Source organism: Erpetoichthys calabaricus, chromosome 9, assembly GCF_900747795.2.
Source record: "Erpetoichthys calabaricus chromosome 9, fErpCal1.3, whole genome shotgun sequence".
Classification (NCBI taxonomy): Eukaryota; Metazoa; Chordata; class Cladistia; order Polypteriformes; family Polypteridae; genus Erpetoichthys; species Erpetoichthys calabaricus.
In genome coordinates, this window is record NC_041402.2 from 72624378 (window position 1) to 72647051 (window position 22674).

Here is a 22674-nt window from a genome sequence, read left to right on the forward strand (position 1 = left end):
CATGCCTCTCTCAAATCGTCATCTGTTGGTTAAAACATCAGTAATATGTTTTATTACTGGATAGATGGATATATATATATATATATATATATATATATATATATATATATATATATATATATATATATATATATATATATATATATATATATATAATTTATTGTTATTTATTGAAAGATAGGGTTACAATAAGTTATATTTAACAAAAAGTGGAAATATATTACACCTTTGGTATGGCTGCCCAAAGCAATATTTGGATTTAAATAGCTGAATATGTTAATAACCTTCTTCTCTACAACAGAGAAGGACATGCATATACTTAAAAGGTATGTTAAATTACACATAATCTGTCCACTTTAAAAGTAATAAAAAACAGATCACTTAAAACAACAGGTGGGTTAAAGAAAACAGCAAACTAATCTTTAAATTACAGAAGTACAGAATTACAGTGGTGTGAAAAACTATTTGCCCCCTTCCTGATTGCTTATTCTTTTGCATGTTTGTCACACAAAATGTTTCTGATCATCAAACACATTTAACCATTAGTCAAATATAACACAAGTAAACACAAAATGCAGTTTGTAAATGGTGGTTTTTATTATTTAGGGAGAAAAAAAAATCCAAACCTACATGGCCCTGTGTGAAAAAGTAATTGCCCCCTGAACCTAATAACTGGTTGGGCCACCCTTAGCAGCAATAACTGCAATCAAGCGTTTGTGATAACTTGCAATGAGTCTTTTACAGCGCTCTGGAGGAATTTTGGCCCACTCATCTTTGCAAAATTGTTGTAATTCAGCTTTATTTGAGGGTTTTCTAGCATGAACCGCCTTTTTTAGGTCATGCCATAGCATCTCAATTGGATTCAGGTCAGGACTTTGACTAGGCCACTCCAAAGTCTTCATTTTGTTTTTCTTCAGCCATTCAGAGGTGGATTTGCTGGTGTGTTTTGGGTCATTGTCCTGTTGCAGCACCCAAGATCGCTTCAGCTTGAGTTGACGAACAGATGGCCGGATATTCTCCTTCAGGATTTTTTGGTAGACAGTAAATTCATGGTTCCATCTATCACAGCAAGCCTTCCAGGTCCTGAAGCAGCAAAACAACCCCAGACCATCACACTACCACCACCATATTTTACTGTTGGTATGATGTTCTTTTTCTGAAATGCTGTGTTCCTTTTACGCCAGATGTAACGGGACATTTGCCTTCCAAAAAGTTCAACTTTTGTCTCATCAGTCCACAAGGTATTTTCCCAAAAGTCTTGGCAATCATTGAGATTTTTCTTAGCAAAATTGAGACGAGCCCTAATGTTCTTTTTGCTTAACAGTGGTTTGTGTCTTGGAAATCTGCCATGCAGGCCGTTTTTGCCCAGTCTCTTTCTTATGGTGGAGTCGTGAACACTGACCTTAATTGAGGCAAGTGAGGCCTGCAGTTCTTTAGACGTTGTCCTGGGGTCTTTTGTGACCTCTCGGATGAGTCATCTCTGCGCTCTTGGGGTAATTTTGGTCGGCCGGCCACTCCTGGGAAGGTTCACCACTGTTCCATGTTTTTGCCATTTGTGGATAATGGCTCTCACTGTGGTTCGCTGGAGTCCCAAAGCTTTAGAAATGGCTTTATAACCTTTACCAGACTGATAGATCTCAGTTACTTCTGTTCTCATTTGTTCCTGAATTTCTTTGGATCTTGGCATGATGTCTAGCTTTTGAGGTGCTTTTGGTCTACTTCTCTGTGTCAGGCAGCTCCTATTTAAGTGATTTCTTGATTGAAACAGGTGTGGCAGTAATCAGGCCTGGGGGTGGCTACGGAAATTGAACTCAGGTGTGATACACCACAGTTAGGTTATTTTTTAACAAGGGGGCAATTACTTTTTCACACAGGGCCATGTAGGTTTGGATTTTTTTTCTCCCTAAATAATAAACACCATCATTTAAAAACTGCATTTTGTGTTTACTTGTGTTATATTTGACTAATGGTTAAATGTGTTTGATGATCAGAAACATTTTGTGTGACAAACGTGCAAAAGAATAAGAAATCAGGAAGGGGGCAAATAGTTTTTCACACCACTGTAAGTTAAATACTAATCAGTTTTCAAGGATAAATAGAAAAGTGGAAAACATGCAGACTATATACAGACCATGACTGGGCTAGGATTTGAACCCAGGATTCTGGAGCTGTGAGATAGCAGCACTAATAACTGCTGTGCAGCCCAACAACAGTAATAAAACATATTTATATGCAAAAGCACTTTACTTGTTAAATTTCTGTTTTAACAATACTGTAAAACTCCAATAGGCTCCAGCTCTGTGGACACTCCAGTTACTGTAAATGGGTTTGATAATGGACAGGGGGTAGGAGGCATGGGAGTCTGAGTGGGCCAATAAAAACTATAAAACCTTTTGACATTGGGTTAAGAAGAAGGAAGAATGGACATCTCATTTTTAGCATGTGTTGCTATGACTTTCAAAATCATTTTAAAGGAGTATACACTGTCTGAAGAAAAATGTACAATGAATAAAGATATAGACAAATGAGATTAAACATGTTTTAAAGACATACACTTAACACTTTAAGTGTGAAAGGTCAATACCACATAAATTAGTGTGTTATTTCTGACAAATAAAAAAACATATTGTGGTGTCTGAATCAAATTTAAAAAAGAGTCTGTGAGTGTTTACTTTTACAGTATCAGTTCATTTTTTTTAACATACCCAGTTACAGTAATAAAATCTTCATGAAAAACAGTCACATTATGCACACAGACAACATTAGAGATTGATCAGTGAGTTTCTGTTTTATGCCCACTAAGTCCTCTGTAGTGTACATAATTTTGTTTTACCTATCAGTTGTCCTCAGTCCTGTTATTGACAAACTATTTCAGTGTTTAACCTTTGGCAATATCACTTAAATCCTGGCCCAGAATACAACACCTAATAGAGGCCATGTTCAGTTGCTTAAATAATTGTTCATTCTATAAAAGATAACCCGACCTAGTGTTTTTGGCAAAGCCTGCATTCCAGGATACCTTTTCATGCACAGATCACCGCATACTGTATGATCTACCAATTGCTGGAATATACAATACTAGAAAGAGAAGGATTTTTGTTTAATTATGCTGGATGACAACTTTACTGACCTTTGTGCTGATTGGTGTTCTTTATCAATGTTTTAGCAAGTTGGTTATGTTTTATTAATTAAAACAAAATGTACACCTTAGTAAAGACTTTCCCTGTATGTAGGTAAGCATTGTGGGATTTTTATTAAAGTTTCTCTTTTGAGAATTGTTTTGCAACTGGAGATTGTACTACCCATGTACTACATTTAACAAGGGCAGTACAGTAGTTACTGCTGCAGCCTCATGGATTTACATCAATGTATATTTATACAACACATTTTCATGCAAAGAATGTAACTTAACATGCTTTACAAGGTGACAAAAACATTTGATGTCTTGAGTTCTAAACCCATGCCTAGCCACCATCTCTACGTAGGATTTCCATGTTCTCCCCGTGTCTCTGTGAGTGTTTCTGTGTGTATTGAGGGACTAATGCTACATCATTATTTGTAATTCTGAATTGGGCTCATGTGCATGATGTGTGCGTGAGTGGACTCTGTGATGGACTGGCACCCTGCCCAAGGTTGGTTCCTGTATTGCACCCAAAGCTGCCAAGAAAATCTCTGGTCCTCTGTAGCCATGAATTGGATTAAACTACTCTGACAATGTTGTATTTAGAATAAAATAATCTATAAATTATGTATCATATTGAAATTATTTCGATACCAGTTCCAATTAATGTTAAAATATTTAATACATTCGATAATTTGCATAAAACAGCTCATTGTGATCAGTATTTTGGTTTATTTGGATAAATCAGACTCTATTACCAATATATGCAGTGTAACATCCTAATGAATACTGGATACAAGGTTAGGTGCAGTACTTCCCAGATCATGGAGAGGACACACATTGTCTTAAGAGAATGCTTGTCTCCCATCTTTGAAATCATTTCTGAACTCCAGGAGCACTACTAACCTCCACACAACTCTGCCATTCAGCTTCTTAGTGTCTGCCACCCTCTAAATCCTGGCTAAATCCCTTTCATATTCTTTTTTTGCATTGCAGAGCTAATTTGCTTTAATGTATGGAACTGTGTGCTATTCTTCTTTGTTTGGAATGGTCCATCCATCCTTATCCCAAATCCATATATCCAGATTAGGGTCATGGGGAAGCTGAAGCCCATCCAGTAAGCATCAGGCACAAGGCAGGGACCATCCCTGGATGAAGCACCATTTGTTTGGCATAGTATGAATTTTAATTCACAATACTATTCCCATTATGTAAAAAATTGTATAATGTTTCTTACATTCTACAGAGTGGGAGAAAAAAAAATCATAAAAATCTCACACAGTTTACATGAACTTTTTTAATGACAGACAGGATTTGTTCAGAAGAAAGAATAGTTTTTGCCATACTTAAAAAATGAACAAAATAAACTCTTACAATTCCTATACTGTAATGTATCGTTAATATCTGTATGTATTTAATCAACCAATCTTTATATGGTGATTTAATTACAGTATATCATGACGGATTTGAGGTGCAGTAGCATTTACCAGAATTGTCCAGAAACTTTTACCATATACAATACAAATCATTCTTAAGAGTGAAACGGAACAAGAGGTTTTTTTTTTTTTTTTTTTTTTTTTTTTTTTTATTATTCTATTTTTACTCTGTAGCACTTTGGGATTGCTAAAATATAAAGTGCAATATAAATAAAATTTATTATTATTATTATTATTATTTAAGAGTTCTGTTCTAGTCAATAGGTAGAAACAGAGAATGGATTTTACGCCTAAACGTCTAAAAATTAACACAAGTAGGCGATTTTTGATCTTGTATTGCCTCCTAAAAAGAGACACGCATTAGGACCCAGAGGGTGCCGCAGCTTTACCTGCTGAGAGCCACAAGTTGGAGGATGGGACCATATTTGGAACGTGAGTCTTGAAAGTTTGAGGCGAGGCTACCTGCATGACGTCACGCACCGTTATAAGGACAGACTCATTCATTCATTTCCACCGTTATCCGAAGTGGTTTGCAGAGATAATTTTAGGTCTGTCGCAGTTTCGTTGTATTTTTTTCTTGGTGAATATTCATAGGCATTAATTAGAAGTGTTTTATGCTGAACTGAAGATTTGAACTCCAGAAAACCGATGGAGTGGCTTTTGCTATTTACAACCATTACTCTTTTTCTCCAGGTAAGTCCTATTTTAATTTCGTGTTGAATTCACGGTGTCGGATTATTTTGTCTTTCAAAGAGTTTTGTATTGGTGGAGTATATTTGTGGTTGTAAGCTGCACTCTTTGAAAGCGTGGTACCTGATAAATATTTGAAGCAGTTTGGTGAACCCGAAGTCTAATTGGGCCAAAGTAAACTCAGCCAGCTTTATGGGATTCGGTTCGAGTGTGGTTTGTCTTTTTAGTTCCTCAAGCTTGAATGCACCATCCACCTGTTTAATAATACTGCCAGTCAGTCATTTTCAACCCCCCTGTCAAGTAAAACGTTTTCCGAAGGAATTTCATTAAAACTATACATTTGTGCAGTGTATTTGTAAATTTAATTCCTAGTGCTTCCCCGCCTTTACCTGTGCCTGCCCATATTTTTTTCTCTCGCGAAGCGGGTTGACTGGGGGGTGCTGAATAAAAATTGATTGCCTTGAGTTTAGTGAGTAATATTATATTTGAATGTTTAAATATGACCTTCTGCACCTGATGCAATGAGAATATGGCCTCTTTCCGTCAAACTGAATTAAAATTACAATAATTACGGCGTACGTAAATTTAAACCAAAAATGTTTATCAAGCATTCTCTTTTCAAAGTACATTTAGTTATACCAACATATATTTATTGCTTCATATTGTACATTACCCAAAATGCTTCTCGATTATACTTATTTTGTTGTTTTTTTAATATGTCTGTTGTAGTGTTTTGTTTGGTTTTCAGTTATAATTTGTAAGTAATGTATTACAGGACAGAAAAAAAATACTGCAAGTTTATTTACTAATCAGTGAAGCTTTTTTTTGCCCAATAATATTGTAGGTATGTTTTTGCCCCTAGTTTTTCTCATTGTTAGTCGTTAGACCCTTCCTTTTTTGTCTGTCATAACTGTGTATAACGCAGCATTAAAAATGAAAATATTGTTTCAGATATGGACGGGAGGATTTTGCCAAGAAACCATACCATGTCAGCCCGGCTTTTCATCCGACAACTTTGTCTTCACAGTTCACAGAGAACGACTGCAACGGGGTAAAATACTGGGTCGAGGTAAGAGAGCTTTACTTCTGTGTATTCTCGTCAGCGCTTTATAGAAGCAAATCCATTCGCATATTCCTCGGTTTAGATAACTAAATTTGCTTTTTAAAATCTCGTTTATAAGGTGTACAATCAGCATTCTTCAGATATATAAGCATGCCTGATTTTTATGTCTTTTATGTTTCTTTTTTAGTGTTTAATATTCTATAGAGTACCCTGTAAAAAGCAAAGTATATAGCTAAATGTAGCAAATAATAATACTTAAATTCAGCCAAGTGAAGTCTACCTAATATTTGTAGTATAATATACCTTCTTACTAAATGCAAAATTACTTTCGAAAAGTAGGGAACAAACTAATAATATTATTTAATACTTGACTGTCTGTTTTCATGCTTTAAGATAACAATTTTTCACCTTTCAGATGTTGTTATAGGAGACCTCTGATTAAGAAATTAAAGAATTTTCAAATTTGTTATGTTTTGTCATAGTTTTTGGGTTGGTAGCAGAATGTCTATTTGTACTCACACTGTCTAAGCCAGGGGTCTGCAACCTTCACTATGAAAAGAGCCATTTTGCCCCCTCTTCCTCCAAAGAAAAATAGTTTGGAGCCGCAAAACATAACACAGCTGATAAACTTTTAAAAGTTTTAATCTTTTTTAAGATTTTACATGTTACAACCACGGAATACAACAAACAGAAGTGCAGTGTGCATGTGTAGGGCTACTTTGAAATAAATTAAACTGAACTATGCAGGCCTATTTGGGTCCTTCCTATACCTGTGTAAAATTAAAATAAAAACTAGCCCACTTTAATATAAATAAAACATTTAGCTGTAGCTTAGCAGCTTTAAAAAAGTAAACATAAAATTCCATTTCAGTGTGCTGAATCAACTGAAGCACCTGAACATACAAAAAAACCTACATCAGCTCCGGGTCCGAAATGAATGTGTTTTGTTTTTCTGAAAAATAATAGCTTATTAAATGCTATTGTTGTCACCTGTTTAAAGTGACTTCTGTTTCTGAAGTTCGCTGCTGATCATCTCTATGTCGGGGCTGTACAATGTGACTTTGACCTTCACACAGGACTGCAGGCTCTCATGTGTGAGGCGGGAGCGATATTTGGACTTTATGAAGTTCATGCTTGAGAAAACTTGCTCACTTAAGTATGTTGAGCCAAAGATGGACAGGACTCCAAATGCATATTTTTTCATGTTCATATACGTTTCGGGAATGGCACTCCATGTGTCGAAAACAAATTAGTCGGGTTTGGGGAGGTTTTAAATATCACTCCATTTGTGCTCTTTAGCGAGAGTAGCCTTCTGACGGGTGACTTCTTCAAGATCCGCTGTCAGGCATTTGAACTTGGACACCCATTAATCTTTATCTGCTATGTCGTCCAGTTAAATTTCTAGATCGGGCTTACTTACTCCTGTGAATGCGGATGTGTTCAGCAGGGATGGGTCGACGTCCAGGGGTGTGACAGGGAAGGAGAGAGTGTTTTTTTCCTTTCTGAACTCACTGAATCTTTCTCTAAATGCAGCTTGCATTTTCTGAACAATTTCCCGTTTGTTTTTAAAGTCGGAGAATAGATGCTCTGATATTTTTATGAACGATTCTTTCATGTATTCTCCGTCTGTGAACGGCTTACCCCTCCTTACGATCTCTTGAGCTGCCACAAAACTAGCGGCTGTAGTTGACTGTGTAGAAGTGATCCACTTTTTGAAAGTATGTTTGCTCTGTTCAGCTTTCCGTTGCAGTTCCGAAATTGCTCTCTTTCGCTTATTTTCAGTGAATGCTGAGAGCTTGTTTTGAAAATGTCTTTCAACGTTACATTTTTTGTTGTTCGATAATTTATCGCCACATATTAAGCACACCGGTAAGCCAGCGTCGTTGGCGGTGAAGGCAAATGCTTCTGTCCACGCAGAATTAAACTCTCTAAATTAGATGTTAAAATGTATAACAGTAGTAGTAGTAGTAAATAAACATATATATATATATATATATATATATATATATATATATATATATATATATATATATATATATATATATATATATATATATACAAGTTAAATTAAGAAATTGCCATCATTCATTTTCATGGTTTTTATTTTTTTGTCAAGGCCAAAGGGAGCCACTACAAGGAGGCTGAAGAGCCGCATGTGGCTCCAGAGCCACGGGTTGCCGACCCCTGGTCTAAGCAAATATAAAGAACAAGAAAAGATTTAATTGCAGATTTGACAGCAATATTTTTGTACAACAGTAAATCATAATTTATTAAAAGTGTAAGAGAACAACATAAGCGTAACAAAGCTTTGCTTATGAGGTGTTGTGGTAATGCAACATTATAAAAAGAAATAGCATTTATCTTAGAAGCAGCATAAAGAGTTAAGCAAGCATCTCAGGAAAACCCTGGGCGTGTGAGCAACAAGGAGATGGAATGTTCTAGGTATTGGCTTGATGTCCCTTACCCAGTAAGACTTGACAGTTGTCACAGAGGCAGAAAATTCATAGAAAGAGCTGAACTTAAGAACATGGATGTAACAGAGTAAGACTTTTATTTGGAAATATTTATTTGGTTGTTTGGTTGTGTAAGCCAGTGAACCAACTGGCATAAATGACAGATGATGTGTATGCATTAATTCAGCCCTATTATGTAAATTGATTTGTTTATAAATGTGGATCTTTGCCATTGCTCTTTAACCATTTGCTGACACCTCTGCTCGTGGTATTGTCCCTTAGTAGACTGTTGTAACAGGTTTGAATTCATGAAGAGAAATTAAAGACACATGAACAGTCACATCCTGCTCACTGTATTCAAGACCTTTCTTTGCTTTTGGCATTCTGAAATGGAAAAAATATTAAGTATAGAATATACAGTGTAAATAATTTCAATACAAATAATCCTAATCCTATTTACACATTACACTGAGGTCACACAATACTGTCTTGCTATCCTGTTCTACTCTCTATTTGATAATTATGGCAGATAGCTCATACACCCGACCCAAAAATACAAGATGAAGGCCACTATAAAAGCAACCTGGGCTTCATTAACACCTCATCAGTGCCACAAGATGATCACCTCCATGCCACACCACATTGATGCAGTAATCTGAGGTAAAGGAGCTCCAACCAAGTATTGACTTTATAAATGAACATACTTTTCAGAAGTTGGACATTTCTGTATTGTGAATCCTTTCTTGATTGATTATAGGTAATTTTCTAACAATTTGAGATAATGGATTTCTGATTTTCATTAGCCATCTTCCATAATCATCAACATTAAAAAAAATAATTAGGACATGAGTGTCAGTAGGCTTTGTGCCCTAGGAACATTTCATTTTATAACATTTCAGTAATTATTTTATGCTTCTGCTGCTGCATGCATCTAAATTCTTCTATGGGATTAATAAAGTCTATCTAATCTGATGTAATCTTAATATACACATTTACTAAACAATATCACTGCAAAGTTAAACAATAAATGTAAATATGGTCTTTAAAAAAACATTTACAGGTGTATTTTTAGGAGAGGTAAAGGTAATGTTGTAATTTTAAAATAAGGGGCCTTTAAGAGTTTAACTTTAATTCAAAAATTCAACTAAAGTAGAATTCAGAAAAAGGTTGGCAGCATATTAAAATTTGAACCACAGTGTACACTTCTCTCACTCTGGTATGAAACTGCTGACCGTAAAGCTATAAACGTGTAGCACTATACCTGTCACATCATAAAATGAACAGTATACACACAAATAGTAAATTGTAGTAATAATTACTGTCTTTATTATACAACAGCAATAAAACTTTGATTTACAGAATATACAAATGTTACAAAATAAAAAAGTAAAATACATGTTTCTAAATCAGAACTGGGGTAGGCTTTTGTTTAAAAACATAAAGTTGACCTAGTGTTTTTTTTTCTTCCATTAAAAACATGAGTAGTTATATTCAACCCAAGAATTTGTGTTATAGTGTCAGAACTTTTTTGAGCAGCTTTATCCCATCAATCGCAAAGAAAATCTTTCGGAAAAACTCAAATGTCTACTTCAGCTCTTCTGGGTAGATTAGATTTGTAGTAAGACATAAATGAACTCCATCAACAGCATGCAAGCCTTTGCTCCACTTTGACAATTAGCACTTTACATCCCAGATAATGATGGCATCATCCTCTGTATTGATCATCCACCTTGTTAAAAAAGAAAAGTGGCAGATTAATACGAATATAATGATGTGAATTGTTCATTTGCATATTCCTCAGCTTAGAGGATGAAAACTTTTTTTAAAGTCTTGTTTATAAGGTGCACGATCAGTATTCTTCAGATATATAGGTGAGCCTGATTTTTGTCATCCATTGTTTCTTTTTGTAGTGTGTAATACTCTATAGTGTACCACAGATTTGTTTTTAAATATGTTGACTGTTGCAGAGAAAAATAGGTAAATTTGTTCCTAATGCCAATGTAAAATCAGGGTGTTTTAATTTACTAATTATATGTATTATGTTGTTGAGCAAAATTCAAAAAGTCATTTGAGTTACCTCGTAATTGGCAAATGAAACAGAGCATTCTTTGTGCTTGCTAGTAACACAATGACTCTGCTGGCTCTAGCAAGTTAGATCTTGCACAATTCATTGTCACCAAGTGTTGCTTTTTCTGTTTGAACTTTGTAGTGTTGGGATGCTAATTGTTGAAAGATTCAAATGATTGTGGTGCTACATATAGCATGTAAATTGTTTTGTGAATAATAAGTGTTATCCAAAATAAGGCTAACAAAAAATCTAATTGAGTTAAATGTTCTATGACTCTACGCTATTTATTCTTTTTATTTGCCTACTATTTATTTTCATGTGTTACCCATCAGTATGCTTGTATTTGGCATTACATCCTCAGACAGTTTATGAGATTTCTTAGTTTGTGTTTGTCTGTAAGTCACCTACTACTAGTTAACTCTTTCAATGTGGTGATCTGCTCTGAGGGTGGATTTGGAAAAAAGTGGTAACAAACTGTATTGTGATGGACTGTAGCTGTAAGTTTTACTAATTAAGGTAACAAACCTTTCAAAAAGTATTGCAAAATACCACAGTATTGCATAGTGTATTTGGAATAGGAAACTGACAAAGTAAGTGCAAGGTAAAATGACTGCAGAACAGCTGTTATTTTTGGATGTCAGCTTTTGCCTATGAAAAACAACTTTTTGAAGTAAATTAGAATTGTTTGTATAGTGACTAACCCAAATAAAATTACAACACCAGCGGACTGCATCCAGATATTCTTCTGTTTGAACACATCTGGATGTTTAGCAGGTAAGATACAATTAATTGTAAATAAAGTAGTAATTTTTATGTTCTAATGCCCCTAGTTAGGCTTATGATTCCAGATGCTCAGTTATAACAAGCACAAGGAAATGCAGGATAAAAGAAGCAGACCTCTTACATTTCACATTTCATAATATATGCATTGACTAGCCACTTAGTCGGAGGTTCTACCCAATATTAGTTATACCTTTCTTCCTCCAAAATGGTTTGAAATCTACATGCTGTTGACTCATTCGCATCATGATTTCCTGTTCATTTTTTTTCAACTGCATATTTCATCCCACAAACTTCCTGTTCCATTTATCCCAAATGTGCCTGGTAGATTGAGATCTCGAAATGCTGTCGGTCATTAAAGTCACTGTCATGCTTATGGAACCAGTTTGAGATAATGTAGGAAAAAAATAGGAGGAGAAAGGAATTAATCCTAGCTAATCTGAATTGTTAATGTTCATAAATTGTGCAACACAACACTTTGGCATTCAATAAGTTGATCATTTTTGGTTTTTGATTTCACAAAGAATCAGTAGTATTTGGATTGCAGTGTGAAAGCTAAGCAAAATATTGGCTTATTTGTGACAAAAATACATTGGGGGGAATATTCTGTGTCCAACCATCTAATTAAGCAGGATGTGGAGTCCAGTGCATTTTTGCTTAAAACACTACCTTCAGCTTCTTTGTCAGAAGGGTGCCTGAGCTTATGGTGGAGTTTTTTGGGGTATGTTTCCATTTAAAGAAAGGAGGGAAAAATTGTCTAAACCATGAATAACTGTGATTGCTATCTACCAGAGTCCTCCTCAAATTCCTAATCAGAGCTAACTATAGTAGGAAATTGTTACTGCATTTGTGTATTGTTTGCTTGAAATAGTCAAAAGTGTACGTAACATGTGTATAAATTAATTTTGATACTGCTTGAGGTCATTGTGGTTCCGTTTCTTACCAATAGTGCTTCAGGATATTGGACATAGGCTGCTTAAGCTTCTGAATAAATAAAAATCCTTCTAGGATTTGTATTTGAGACTCTAGCACTTATGAGAAGTAAATAAGGTCAGCCTGCTTCTATCAGGCTGCTTCTTGCAGACAGTGTGAAGTTACTCTATACTCTTGAAATGGTGACAAGATTTAGTTCTTTGGTGATCTTTAGCTGCCAGCTGTTACACATAGAAAGCTTCAATAGCTTCCTACCTTTCCTTTATAATCCTTGTGATTGAGTGTTTACTTTTGTGTACTTTCTGCAGCCTCAGGATTTATTGCCCCATCTTGTTCACTGACATGTAATGGGCCTCTTAATTTGATAGTTGGTTAAACAGAAGCAGAAATGTTTTCTTTAATATAATTGTTCTTTAATATGATTGTTGTCCCATATTTTCAGATTAGTTATTTACAGTAAATATTGGTAGGTTTTAAATTTAAAGTAAAACATGAACAGTGTTGTCCCACTTACTATGCCATCTATTGTTTGCTAGGTTTAAAGTTTGCTGCATTTTTTGGGATGTATGGAGTTGAATCTGCCTTTCACATCTTACTGCCCCAAAGCATAGGCACTAGTGGCAGCACTCACCTTACTTGTACAGCTTGCTCAGAAAAAGGCCATTGCGTAACCATTATACCAATGATCTCTCCAGCATATTAAATCTGGGGTAATTTTAATGTGTTCTTATTTTATGCCTTGTGGAGATGGCAAGCTCATTACACCTGCCTGTTATCTCCTGTGCAAGCCTGGGCTGAAGTTTTAAAGGGCACTTTTTTTCTCGCCAGATTGGTTTAATCCTGTATTGTAAACTTTTGACATAATTCTTATGAAAATATAACATTTTACTTAATTTGTAAATTTCTTATCGGTTAACTAGGTCTAATGCTTATGTACTATGTGGGTGATTTAATATAGTTTTTGTATATCAACATTTGTCAACTTCAGAAATGTTCTAAATGTAAGACATTCCCATTTAAGATGGTCAATTTACCAAGTCAAATACTAAAATTTGTGTTTTTAACTGTTTTAAGAACTGCATTCTGCTTATCGTCATCAGTATTAAATACACTGGTAATGTGCAAAAGGGTAAACACAGAAAAGCTTTCATGTAAACAAGCATCATTTTTGTGTCGTTTTGTTCAAAACAGCAAAGTAGAATTTGATTCAAATTATTTTGGACACTTGATTTTTTTTTTTTTCAGTGGATTTTGACATCTGCACAGATCAGAATAGGTTCCTTTTCATTTGTGATGATAATCGGTTCAAAGTGGAAATCGATGGAACAATTAAAGTGAAGCATGACATTAAGTTGCACCATGGACGGATAAACTTTTCCATTCATGGATGGCATTCAGTGGGCAAAAAAATTACCAGCCGTGTCACCGTGGAATACCAAAGACCCCATCATACAGGACATGAACTGAACGATCAGGTAGAGAGAGAACTATATCTGAATTTTGGGATTCCTGGGTTCAACAATGGTGATTGAGCTTCACAGAACAGAGTAAAAATGTCCTGTAGCAATCTTACTTTGTTATACATAACTTTTTTTTAAAATAGTTTACATTTTGTCTAATATTTGGATTGCAGGGAGGCACAGTGGCGCAGTGGGTAGCGCTGCTGCCTCACAGTTAGGAGACCCGGGTTCACTTCCCGGGTTCGCCCTGCGTGGAGTTTGCATGTTCTCCCCGTGTCTGTGTGGGTTTCCTCCGGATTCCTCCCACAGTCCAAAGACATGCAGGTTAGGTGCATTGGAGTTTCTAAATTGTCCTTGGTGTGTGTGTGTGTGTGCCCTGCGGTTGGCTGGCGCCCTGCCTGGGGTTGTTTCCTGCCTTGCGCCCTGTGTTGGCTGGGATTGGCTTCAGCAGACCCCTGTGACCCTGTAGTTAGGATATAGCGGGTTGGATAATGGATGGATGGATTTGGATTGCAGTTTGTATTATTTGACTTTTTTTTTACTTTTCTATACTGCAGACAGAATCTCAAAATATTCAAATGTTTCCGCATCCTTCTTCTGGCCTTAAAAGATACAATAGACAGTGGGTGGGTCACGTCTTTGATATTCCTGAAAATCAAAGGGCACCATTTCCCAAAGAACTGGGGCCGGTTAGTAAATTCATATTCCTTAACACTGTAAATAACTCCTGTAATAGAGTGTTTCTGTTGCAGTTTTAAGGGGCAAAACTATTTTTAAATGTAACAAGAAAGGCCTTGTTACCTATTCTGTTGCACTAAATATTTGAATATATTTGTCTTAGATGGAATCCCTGAAGTCGAAGAATTCCACTTTACACTATAGTATAACTGGACCAGGTGCTGATTTACCCCCAGTAGGACTATTTATAATCAACAGAGACAGTGGCTTGTTACTAGTAACTGAACCCCTGGACCGAGAAAAGCAGTCTAAATATTTGGTGAGTTTCACCTCATACTATCTGTACATACTGCTTGGATTGTCATTAAACTAAGTTCCTAATTGTGTTTTTTAATAGCTTACTGTACATGCTGCTTTTATAAATGGGACTTCAGCAGAGGATCCTATGATAGTGATTGTATTTGTGGTGGATGAAAATGATAACAACCCTGAATTTATCAGCAACACCTTTATAGGAAATGTAAACGAAGGATCACAGCCAGGTATCCAGTTTGATTATAATTTTTGATATTGTGAAATATGTAAAATGGAAACTATTTAATAGGTATTCTTTTAAGTGTACAGTGGTCTTTTTTGCAATTTTAACTAACTTAAGGTGAATTAATCTTCATAGTAATACAAATGGTGTATTTGATTTTTGATCTTGTCTGAAAGTCTTGTACAAAGAAAAATTGAATGTTAACTTGGTTTTATTGAGTGGTGTTAAGTCAAAAAAGTATTTCTTTTCATCTACACATGGTCATTTGCTTTAATTTCCAACTTCACCCTCCAAGTACAGTATTTAACATGGGTAAGATGTCTGAAAATATGAAGAAATGTTATCTTTTCGTAGGTACATCAGTGATGACTGTAACCGCTACTGATAAAGATGATCCTACTACAGACAATGGTATGTTTAAGTTTTCAGTTCTGAGCCAGACCCCACCTGTTCCCCATCCACAAATGTTTACCATTGACCAAGATACTGGGACCATTCGTGTCATCTCAGCTGGACTGGATAGAGAGGTAAGTTTAATTAAACCTATTAATACACCCCAAGATCATTAAATATATTCTAGCATTTTTTTTCAGACCATTTGATACAGTTTCAGTTTCTTCAAGTAATTGTAAACACTCTGACAAATCAAAGGGACATTATTAATCATTCAGCAGTATAACAGAAGTCTGATTAAATTACTCACCACCTTTTTAATTACAAGCCTAAGTATGCTGAGAAAAAGAGAATATCTCCTTAACAAATAACAATCAACTGATGTATTCCCCTAATGTAAACAATTTAGTGGATACGACTATTTAAAACCTTTAAGATCTTACAAAAGGATACAGGTGATATTCTCGTACATTGTATAGGTTCATAGAGTGGTTATTGTCCTGGTTTTGCTGAAACTTTGGAATAGAATAGAGCCTCATAATGAAGACAAGATTTCTGAATAAGCCAATGAACTAATTATGAATAAGCAGATGTCTGAGGAATCGCTTGAACCACCGTGAACATTCCTCCAGCCTCAAGTGCTACCTGGACTGTTCTGTTCCTTTACATTTAGCTAAAACATTTGAAACTAATGTAATATTCTGAACGAGTCTCAGAAGATGGCTAAAAACAATTTTGGATCAGCATTTTTAAAGACATTCAACAAAAAAGGTCTTCATAGGAATGTCACAAGGTAGTAGGCCTTTTTAAAAAATACCTGGAAGTCAAAATCTATCCCATGCCTATAAAGTCGACATTTGTCGGGTGTTGTCTTGAAGTACTTTAGATAAGTGGTGAAGGTTTTTGTGATATCATGAAACCAACTCAAAGAGTCCAAATCTAAAACTGCCATCAGTCCTATCGTCTCTCACTGTCAAGTATGGTGCTTATAGCATCCTGTCATTAGTATGCATTTCAGTATCATTTGACTGAAGGATGACTCTGTCATAGTGTACACTGGATTAAATGTGTACCTCTTTAGTAGAAAATGAACTGGTGAATTATGTGGCTGATCCAGACAGTGACCCAAGGCACACTGTCAGAGCAAGCACTGCATAAAGCAGGTTCAGAAAACAGATTAATCAAAGAAGTGTACAAAGTCCTTCAGATTTTATGAATAGTAACCTTTGTTGCTACATTGGAGAACCTATTCATTATATAAATGCATTTTCATTAAATAAAAACCATAAAATTATATGGTGGTTTCAATACTATCCATCCATCCATTTTCCAACCCAGTGTATATCCTAACTACAGGGCCACGGGGCTCTGCTGGAGCCAATCCCAGCCAACACAGGGCGCAAGGCAGGAACCAATCCTGGGCAGGGCGCCAACCTACAGCAGGACACACACACACCAAGCACACACTAGGGACAATTTAGAATCGCCAATCCACCTAACCTGCATGTCTTTGGACTGTGGGAGGAAACCGAAGCACCCAGGGGGTGCCCACGCAGACACGGGGAGAACATGCAAACTCCACGCAGGGAGGACCCGGGAAGTGAACCCAGGTCTCCTTACTGTGAGGCAACAGCACTACCCACTATGCCACCATTCCGCCCAATTCAATACTATGTAAAACTAATAGACAAGGTACTGCATTGTATGGGATGAAATTAAACCCAACACTCTGAAACCAGTTTAATTCAATGCCACAGTGGCTTGAGCTCATCCTGGTAGCTCTATGTGCCTTACAGGAAATCACTCTGGCCAAGGCACAAGTCTGTTGCATGGCTGTCTCATTCACACCTACACCCTCATCCACACATTGCTCTCGCACAAGAACAGTTTGGAATTGCCCTTTTACCTAACTTGTTTGCCTTTAAGATGAAACACAGGATTGTGGAGGAAACCTATGTAAACACAGGGAAAATGCGCACGTGTAGTTTGTACAATGACCAGGAATCATGATCTATGAAGCAGCGGTACTACTCACTGTGGAAGAATCCATCCATCCATCCATTATCCAACCCGCTATATTCTAACCAAAATGTTACGGGGGTCTGCTGGAGCCAATCCCAGCCAACACAGGGCGCAAGGCAGGAAACAAACCCTGGGCAAGGCGCCAGCCCACCGCAGCTGTGGAAGAATAGGCTTCTAAATTAACTGTTTTTACTGAAGTGGGGACATGTTTTGCCTAAGGCAGTGTTGTATTTGCTGGACTAGTCTGCTAGTGTGGGTTTAATTGTAAAAACCACCCACAACATCTCCAAAAATGGGTGTCACTACTTCTGTGTTGTTAAAGGCATACCAACTTTTTTAGATCTGAAAACAATGAACAGGCTATGTTTCTTTGACACCTGTATACTGTAATAGTAAAGGTGTTTGGTTTAAAAATCTCTAAAATGCTCCTAACTTTGATATTTCAGATTTAGAGATTGGAGCTTCATAATCGCACTTTTGTCAAAAGCTCATTTAAAAAATGTTGCACCAAAATCCAGCTAGAAAATCTGGTCATTTCTGCTATTTGTCACTAACGTTATATTTTCTAATCTTTTGCTTGCTAAGTCATCACTCCTCACTTAATTACATGATTAAATAACATGCCACTATTTATAAAAAAAATAGAATGGTAATATCTTCAGTCAGTAGTATTGTATAGGATCTCAGATCTTGAACCAATGGTAAAAATATATAATATAATATAAAATAATCTCTCTATTATAAAACAAAAACTTTACTCTTTCCTTTGCTTTTCCTAGATGGCGAAACAGGATGGAAATACAATATGTATCAAACGCATTCTGCTAAACGAATATCACCCACACAATATTTCGGGTCAAAATTAGCGATATGATCCAATGTATTTAACCCACTTCTGTCATCTCAACGTTTATCAAAAGTCGAAGCTAATCATGTCTTCTTTATTAAATCAAAGCAAAACTTAGAACAGAACATATGCAAAGGCTCATTGATCACATTCAAAATTCAGATATCAATAGTTCAGACATATTCAAAATAGGTAAAGCAGTAATATTACCATCATCATATCAAGGTAGTCCATGAGCATTGCAACAGTTATATCTTGATGCAATGGCAATATCCTGAACTGTTGGCCAGATTTATTTATTACAATGACGTGCAATCCACAATGGCCAGAAATACTCAGATTCTTGAGAACAATGCCACTGTCTACAATGGCCTAGATATTCCCACTTTCGTAATGAGATTGCTTTATCAAAAAGACTTATTTTTATTGAATGAACTAGAAACAGTGTTCGGTCACATCAGAGCATACATTTACACGATCGAATTTCAAAAACGAGGTTTCCCTCACATGCATTTATTGATTACTCGGCAAAAAAAAATATTAACCGCTGATGATGTAGATCGGTTTGTCTGTGCAGAAATTCCAAACAGAGAAACCTGTCCTGAATTATCTACCAGTAGTCAAGAAAGGAGGCTGACAGCAGATTTATGATGCATGTCTAAAGCGTGGGCCTTTATGGTCCTTGTTCCAATAATTCAAAGTACAAAAATATATGCGACCAAATCAAAATTTGGATGATTTCACCAACTGGCTACTAGACATTGGAAACTTTCCAATTCAAAATGTGCTAATAGGAGAAGACTTATTAGAGAAAGAAAGAATATTCACTCACGGCCAGTTGCGTTATGTCCATGTGAGACCAAACAAGGAATCAAAATTCAATGCGATCTTGAAGAAAAGTTAATTCCACATACTGTTTTTACTAAAGTTTTAAAGTAAAAGTGAAAATAATGCATATGTAACAATTCCAAGGAAAAAAAATATATTTCCAGAAACACAAACACGGGGGTTGGCGAGTGAAGTGAGCAGGGGGCAGAGCCCCCTAGTATAATATAATATAATATCCATCCATCCATTGTCTCCCGCTTATCCGAGGTCGGGTCGCGGGGGCAGCAGCTTGAGCAGAGATGTCCAGACTTCCTTCTCCCCGGCCACTTCTTCTAGCTCTTCCGGGAGAATCCCAAGGCGTTCCCAGGCCAGTCGAGAGACATAGTCCCTCCAGCGTGTCCTGGGTCTTCCCCGGGGCCTCCTCCCGGTTGGACGTGCCTGGAACACCTCACCAGGGAGGCGTCCAGGAGGCATCCTGATCAGATGCCCGAGCCACCTCATCTGACTCCTCTCAATGCGGAGGAGCAGCGGCTCTACTCTGAGCCCCTCCCGGATGACTGAGCTTCTCACCCTATCTTTAAGGGAAAGCCCAGACACCCTGCGGAGGAAACTCATTTCAGCCGCTTGTATTCGCGATCTCGTTCTTTCGGTCACTACCCATAGCTCATGACCATAGGTGAGGGTAGGAACATAGATCGACTGGTAAATTGAGAGCTTCGCCTTGCGGCTCAGCTCCTTTTTCACCATGACAGACTGATGCAACGCCCGCATTACTGCGGATGCCGCACCGATCCGCCTGTCGATCTCACGCTCCATTCTTCCCTCACTCGTGAACAAGACCCCGAGATACTTGAACTCCTCCACTTGGGGCAGGATCTCGCTACCAACCCTGAGAGGGCACTCCACCCTTTTCCGGTATAATATAATATAATATAATATAATATAATATAATATAATATAATATAATATAATATAATATAATATTTCCATTAGGCAGAGGTTTAGTAAAAATAACCTCTCATAGAGTGATGGAGAGAGATTTGAAGGGCACTTCTTTGTTAACAATATCCCATGTTCAGTGTTCTGTATTGTCTAAATAGTTCCTAGCCTTTCACGGTTTTCTGTGCAGACTGGGGATGCAGCAGATTTTTGCATCTTCACATCTTTATCAGTGTGAACTGTACTAGCCAAATTATGACTTTGTACCCTTTTTCAACTTGCAATTTCTGCCTACTTAGATTCAAATAAGTCAGGAGACAAAACAGCAATGTAATGTGTGATAGAATGAAAATGAACACTTGCTCCTCATTTCCCTGCTTGAGGTTGAACTATCGTTAATGACGGATTGCTTTGCTTGCTCTTCAGATTTCTTGATCATAGTTACCTTGATAATGTCCTTATATTGCATAGCTCATTCTCAAGTCTAACATTTTAATGGAATCACTTCTACAAGTGTTTAGTTCACCACTCATGTTTTAGTGAGTGTCATTGTTCAAGTAAAGAATTTTCTCATCTGGTTGTCATCATTAGTGCTTTTTTGCAGCACAGTAACAAATAATTGGCACTATCCTCTCTTTAAGGCTCTGAAAGTACTGGTTTTCACATTAGTCATTCCTGGCCCATTTAAATAGGTAGTTATTAAGCCACAGAATTAGTGAAACCAAAGAAAATTAAAGCTAACTGAAAATTCATGTATGTTAAAAATGTATGTATGTTAATAAAGATACAAAATGGGGGGTGACTTTACGTAAATGACATTTATATCAGTGTTTTATGATAGATTAATTCAAATTCTGTATGACCTAAATGTGGCATTTTGCACTTTGTAATTTATTGATATATTAATACAGCACATTATATATATCCTGTTTCTGTAAATGCATTCATTCCTTTAATATGACTGGATATTGTGGTGTTCCAAGTAATACTGGACTGAGTCATGTTCATTGATTGATATTATTGATATTCTTAAAATGGTAATTAATATTGATTGTTTCTTTGTTTGCCAATTTCAGAACGTGAGTGAATATACACTAATAATCAAAGTTGCAGATATGAAAGGAACTGGACTCTCAAATACTGCTACTGCTTCCATCACTGTTCTAGACCAAAATGACAATGCTCCACAGTTTAATCCAACAAATGTAAGTGTGTTTACTTTGGCAGAGTAGGAGACTAGAAACTAAATAGTATATAAATAATTTGTCATGAATTATATGCATTTGGTCTCTTAAATCTAGAACTTCTAATAATTTGTTATTTGACTGTAATCCATATTCTGTCATGTTTAATTTAAATGAAAGATGTTTTTTGCAACCTTTTAAAAACCCTGTGTAATACTCTTATGAGAAGTGTATTTTAGTGTTATAAAAAATTATGGTAAATGTTAAACTTGGAATTTTAGTAATGTTCCATTTGCTTTGGTAGTATATTCAGAATGTACCAGAAAATGCTGTGGACTTTGAGGTTGTGAGACTGATAGTGACCGATAATGATGAACGCCACACACCGACTTGGAATGCCAAATACCGGATTGTTAAAGGGAATGATGGAGGCAACTTTGGCATTACTGCAGAACCAGATAGTAATGATGGAATTGTTAAAACTATTAAGGTTAGTGCAGTAATAAATTCATACTGTCTTGACAATTATACTAGATTCTGTTATTTGTGGCACTCTTCTGTGAAACAAGTGCCTTAGATGTCATGTGGTTTGGTGCATGTATGTGTGTGTGTGTGTGTATGTGTGTGTGTGTTAATAGTCCAAAATGGAAATTGCTTGCTTTACTCATTGAATTTGCTGATGGGTTTTTAAACTCAAAAATGCCATCTTGGAGTTTGAATACACACTACAGCACTGTTCTAGCACTTTCGGTAATCTTAAAACCACTTTGTAGGTTGTTTTGAGTAGGTTTAAAAATAATTATAAATGTACTTGTGTTTAATCATCCTATAGCTATATATAGATGTTCTGTGGTGCTAGTATTGCCCATCAAGGTTCATTTTTGCTATGCACTTGAATTTGGTTGAAATGCTTATTAAAAAAAGACTCACTTCTGTATAGGTCTGTTTTAGACAAGATGCATCATAGACAATATTAATTTTTCTGAACGTACTTAATTCAATAGAGGATTGGAGGGAAGTTGGAGTTTTAGAGGCCATGATTGGATTGATCAAGAGCTGCCACGTGAGGCATCGGTGCTAACCACTACGTAGCAGGAGGTACAGTACAGTAACAGTACAGTGAGATTGCTTGCAGTATAAAATTTAATTATTTTAAACACTGTAAATGAACCATAAAAGGTATTGTGGTAGAGATGAACTATATAAAGTCTTTAGAATTTTTATTTTTTTACCGTATTTTA

At 36.3% G+C, this 22674-nt stretch overlaps 1 protein-coding gene across 14 annotated transcripts in view; it reads left to right on the forward strand.

The window, feature by feature from the left end:
* Positions 1-5093: 5093 nt before the first annotated feature.
* The window catches only part of cdh31 (cadherin 31), a 438121-nt gene continuing 420540 nt past the window's right edge, over positions 5094-22674 (forward strand). For 2 of the 14 annotated variants that reach the window (XM_051932052.1, XM_051932051.1), the window contains exons 1-4: positions 15102-15224; positions 15575-15747; positions 21326-21454; positions 21738-21923. In XM_051932052.1, coding sequence (XP_051788012.1) covers positions 15128-15224; positions 15575-15747; positions 21326-21454; positions 21738-21923 — 585 coding nt within the window. In that variant the 5' untranslated portion in view covers positions 15102-15127. Of the gene's footprint in view, positions 5251-6198; positions 6317-13789; positions 13821-14865; positions 15002-15101; positions 15225-15574; positions 15748-21325; positions 21455-21737; positions 21924-22674 lie in introns of those variants that run through there. The other 12 variants (XM_051932050.1, XM_051932049.1, XM_051932039.1 and 9 more) reach the window with 8 other exon arrangements.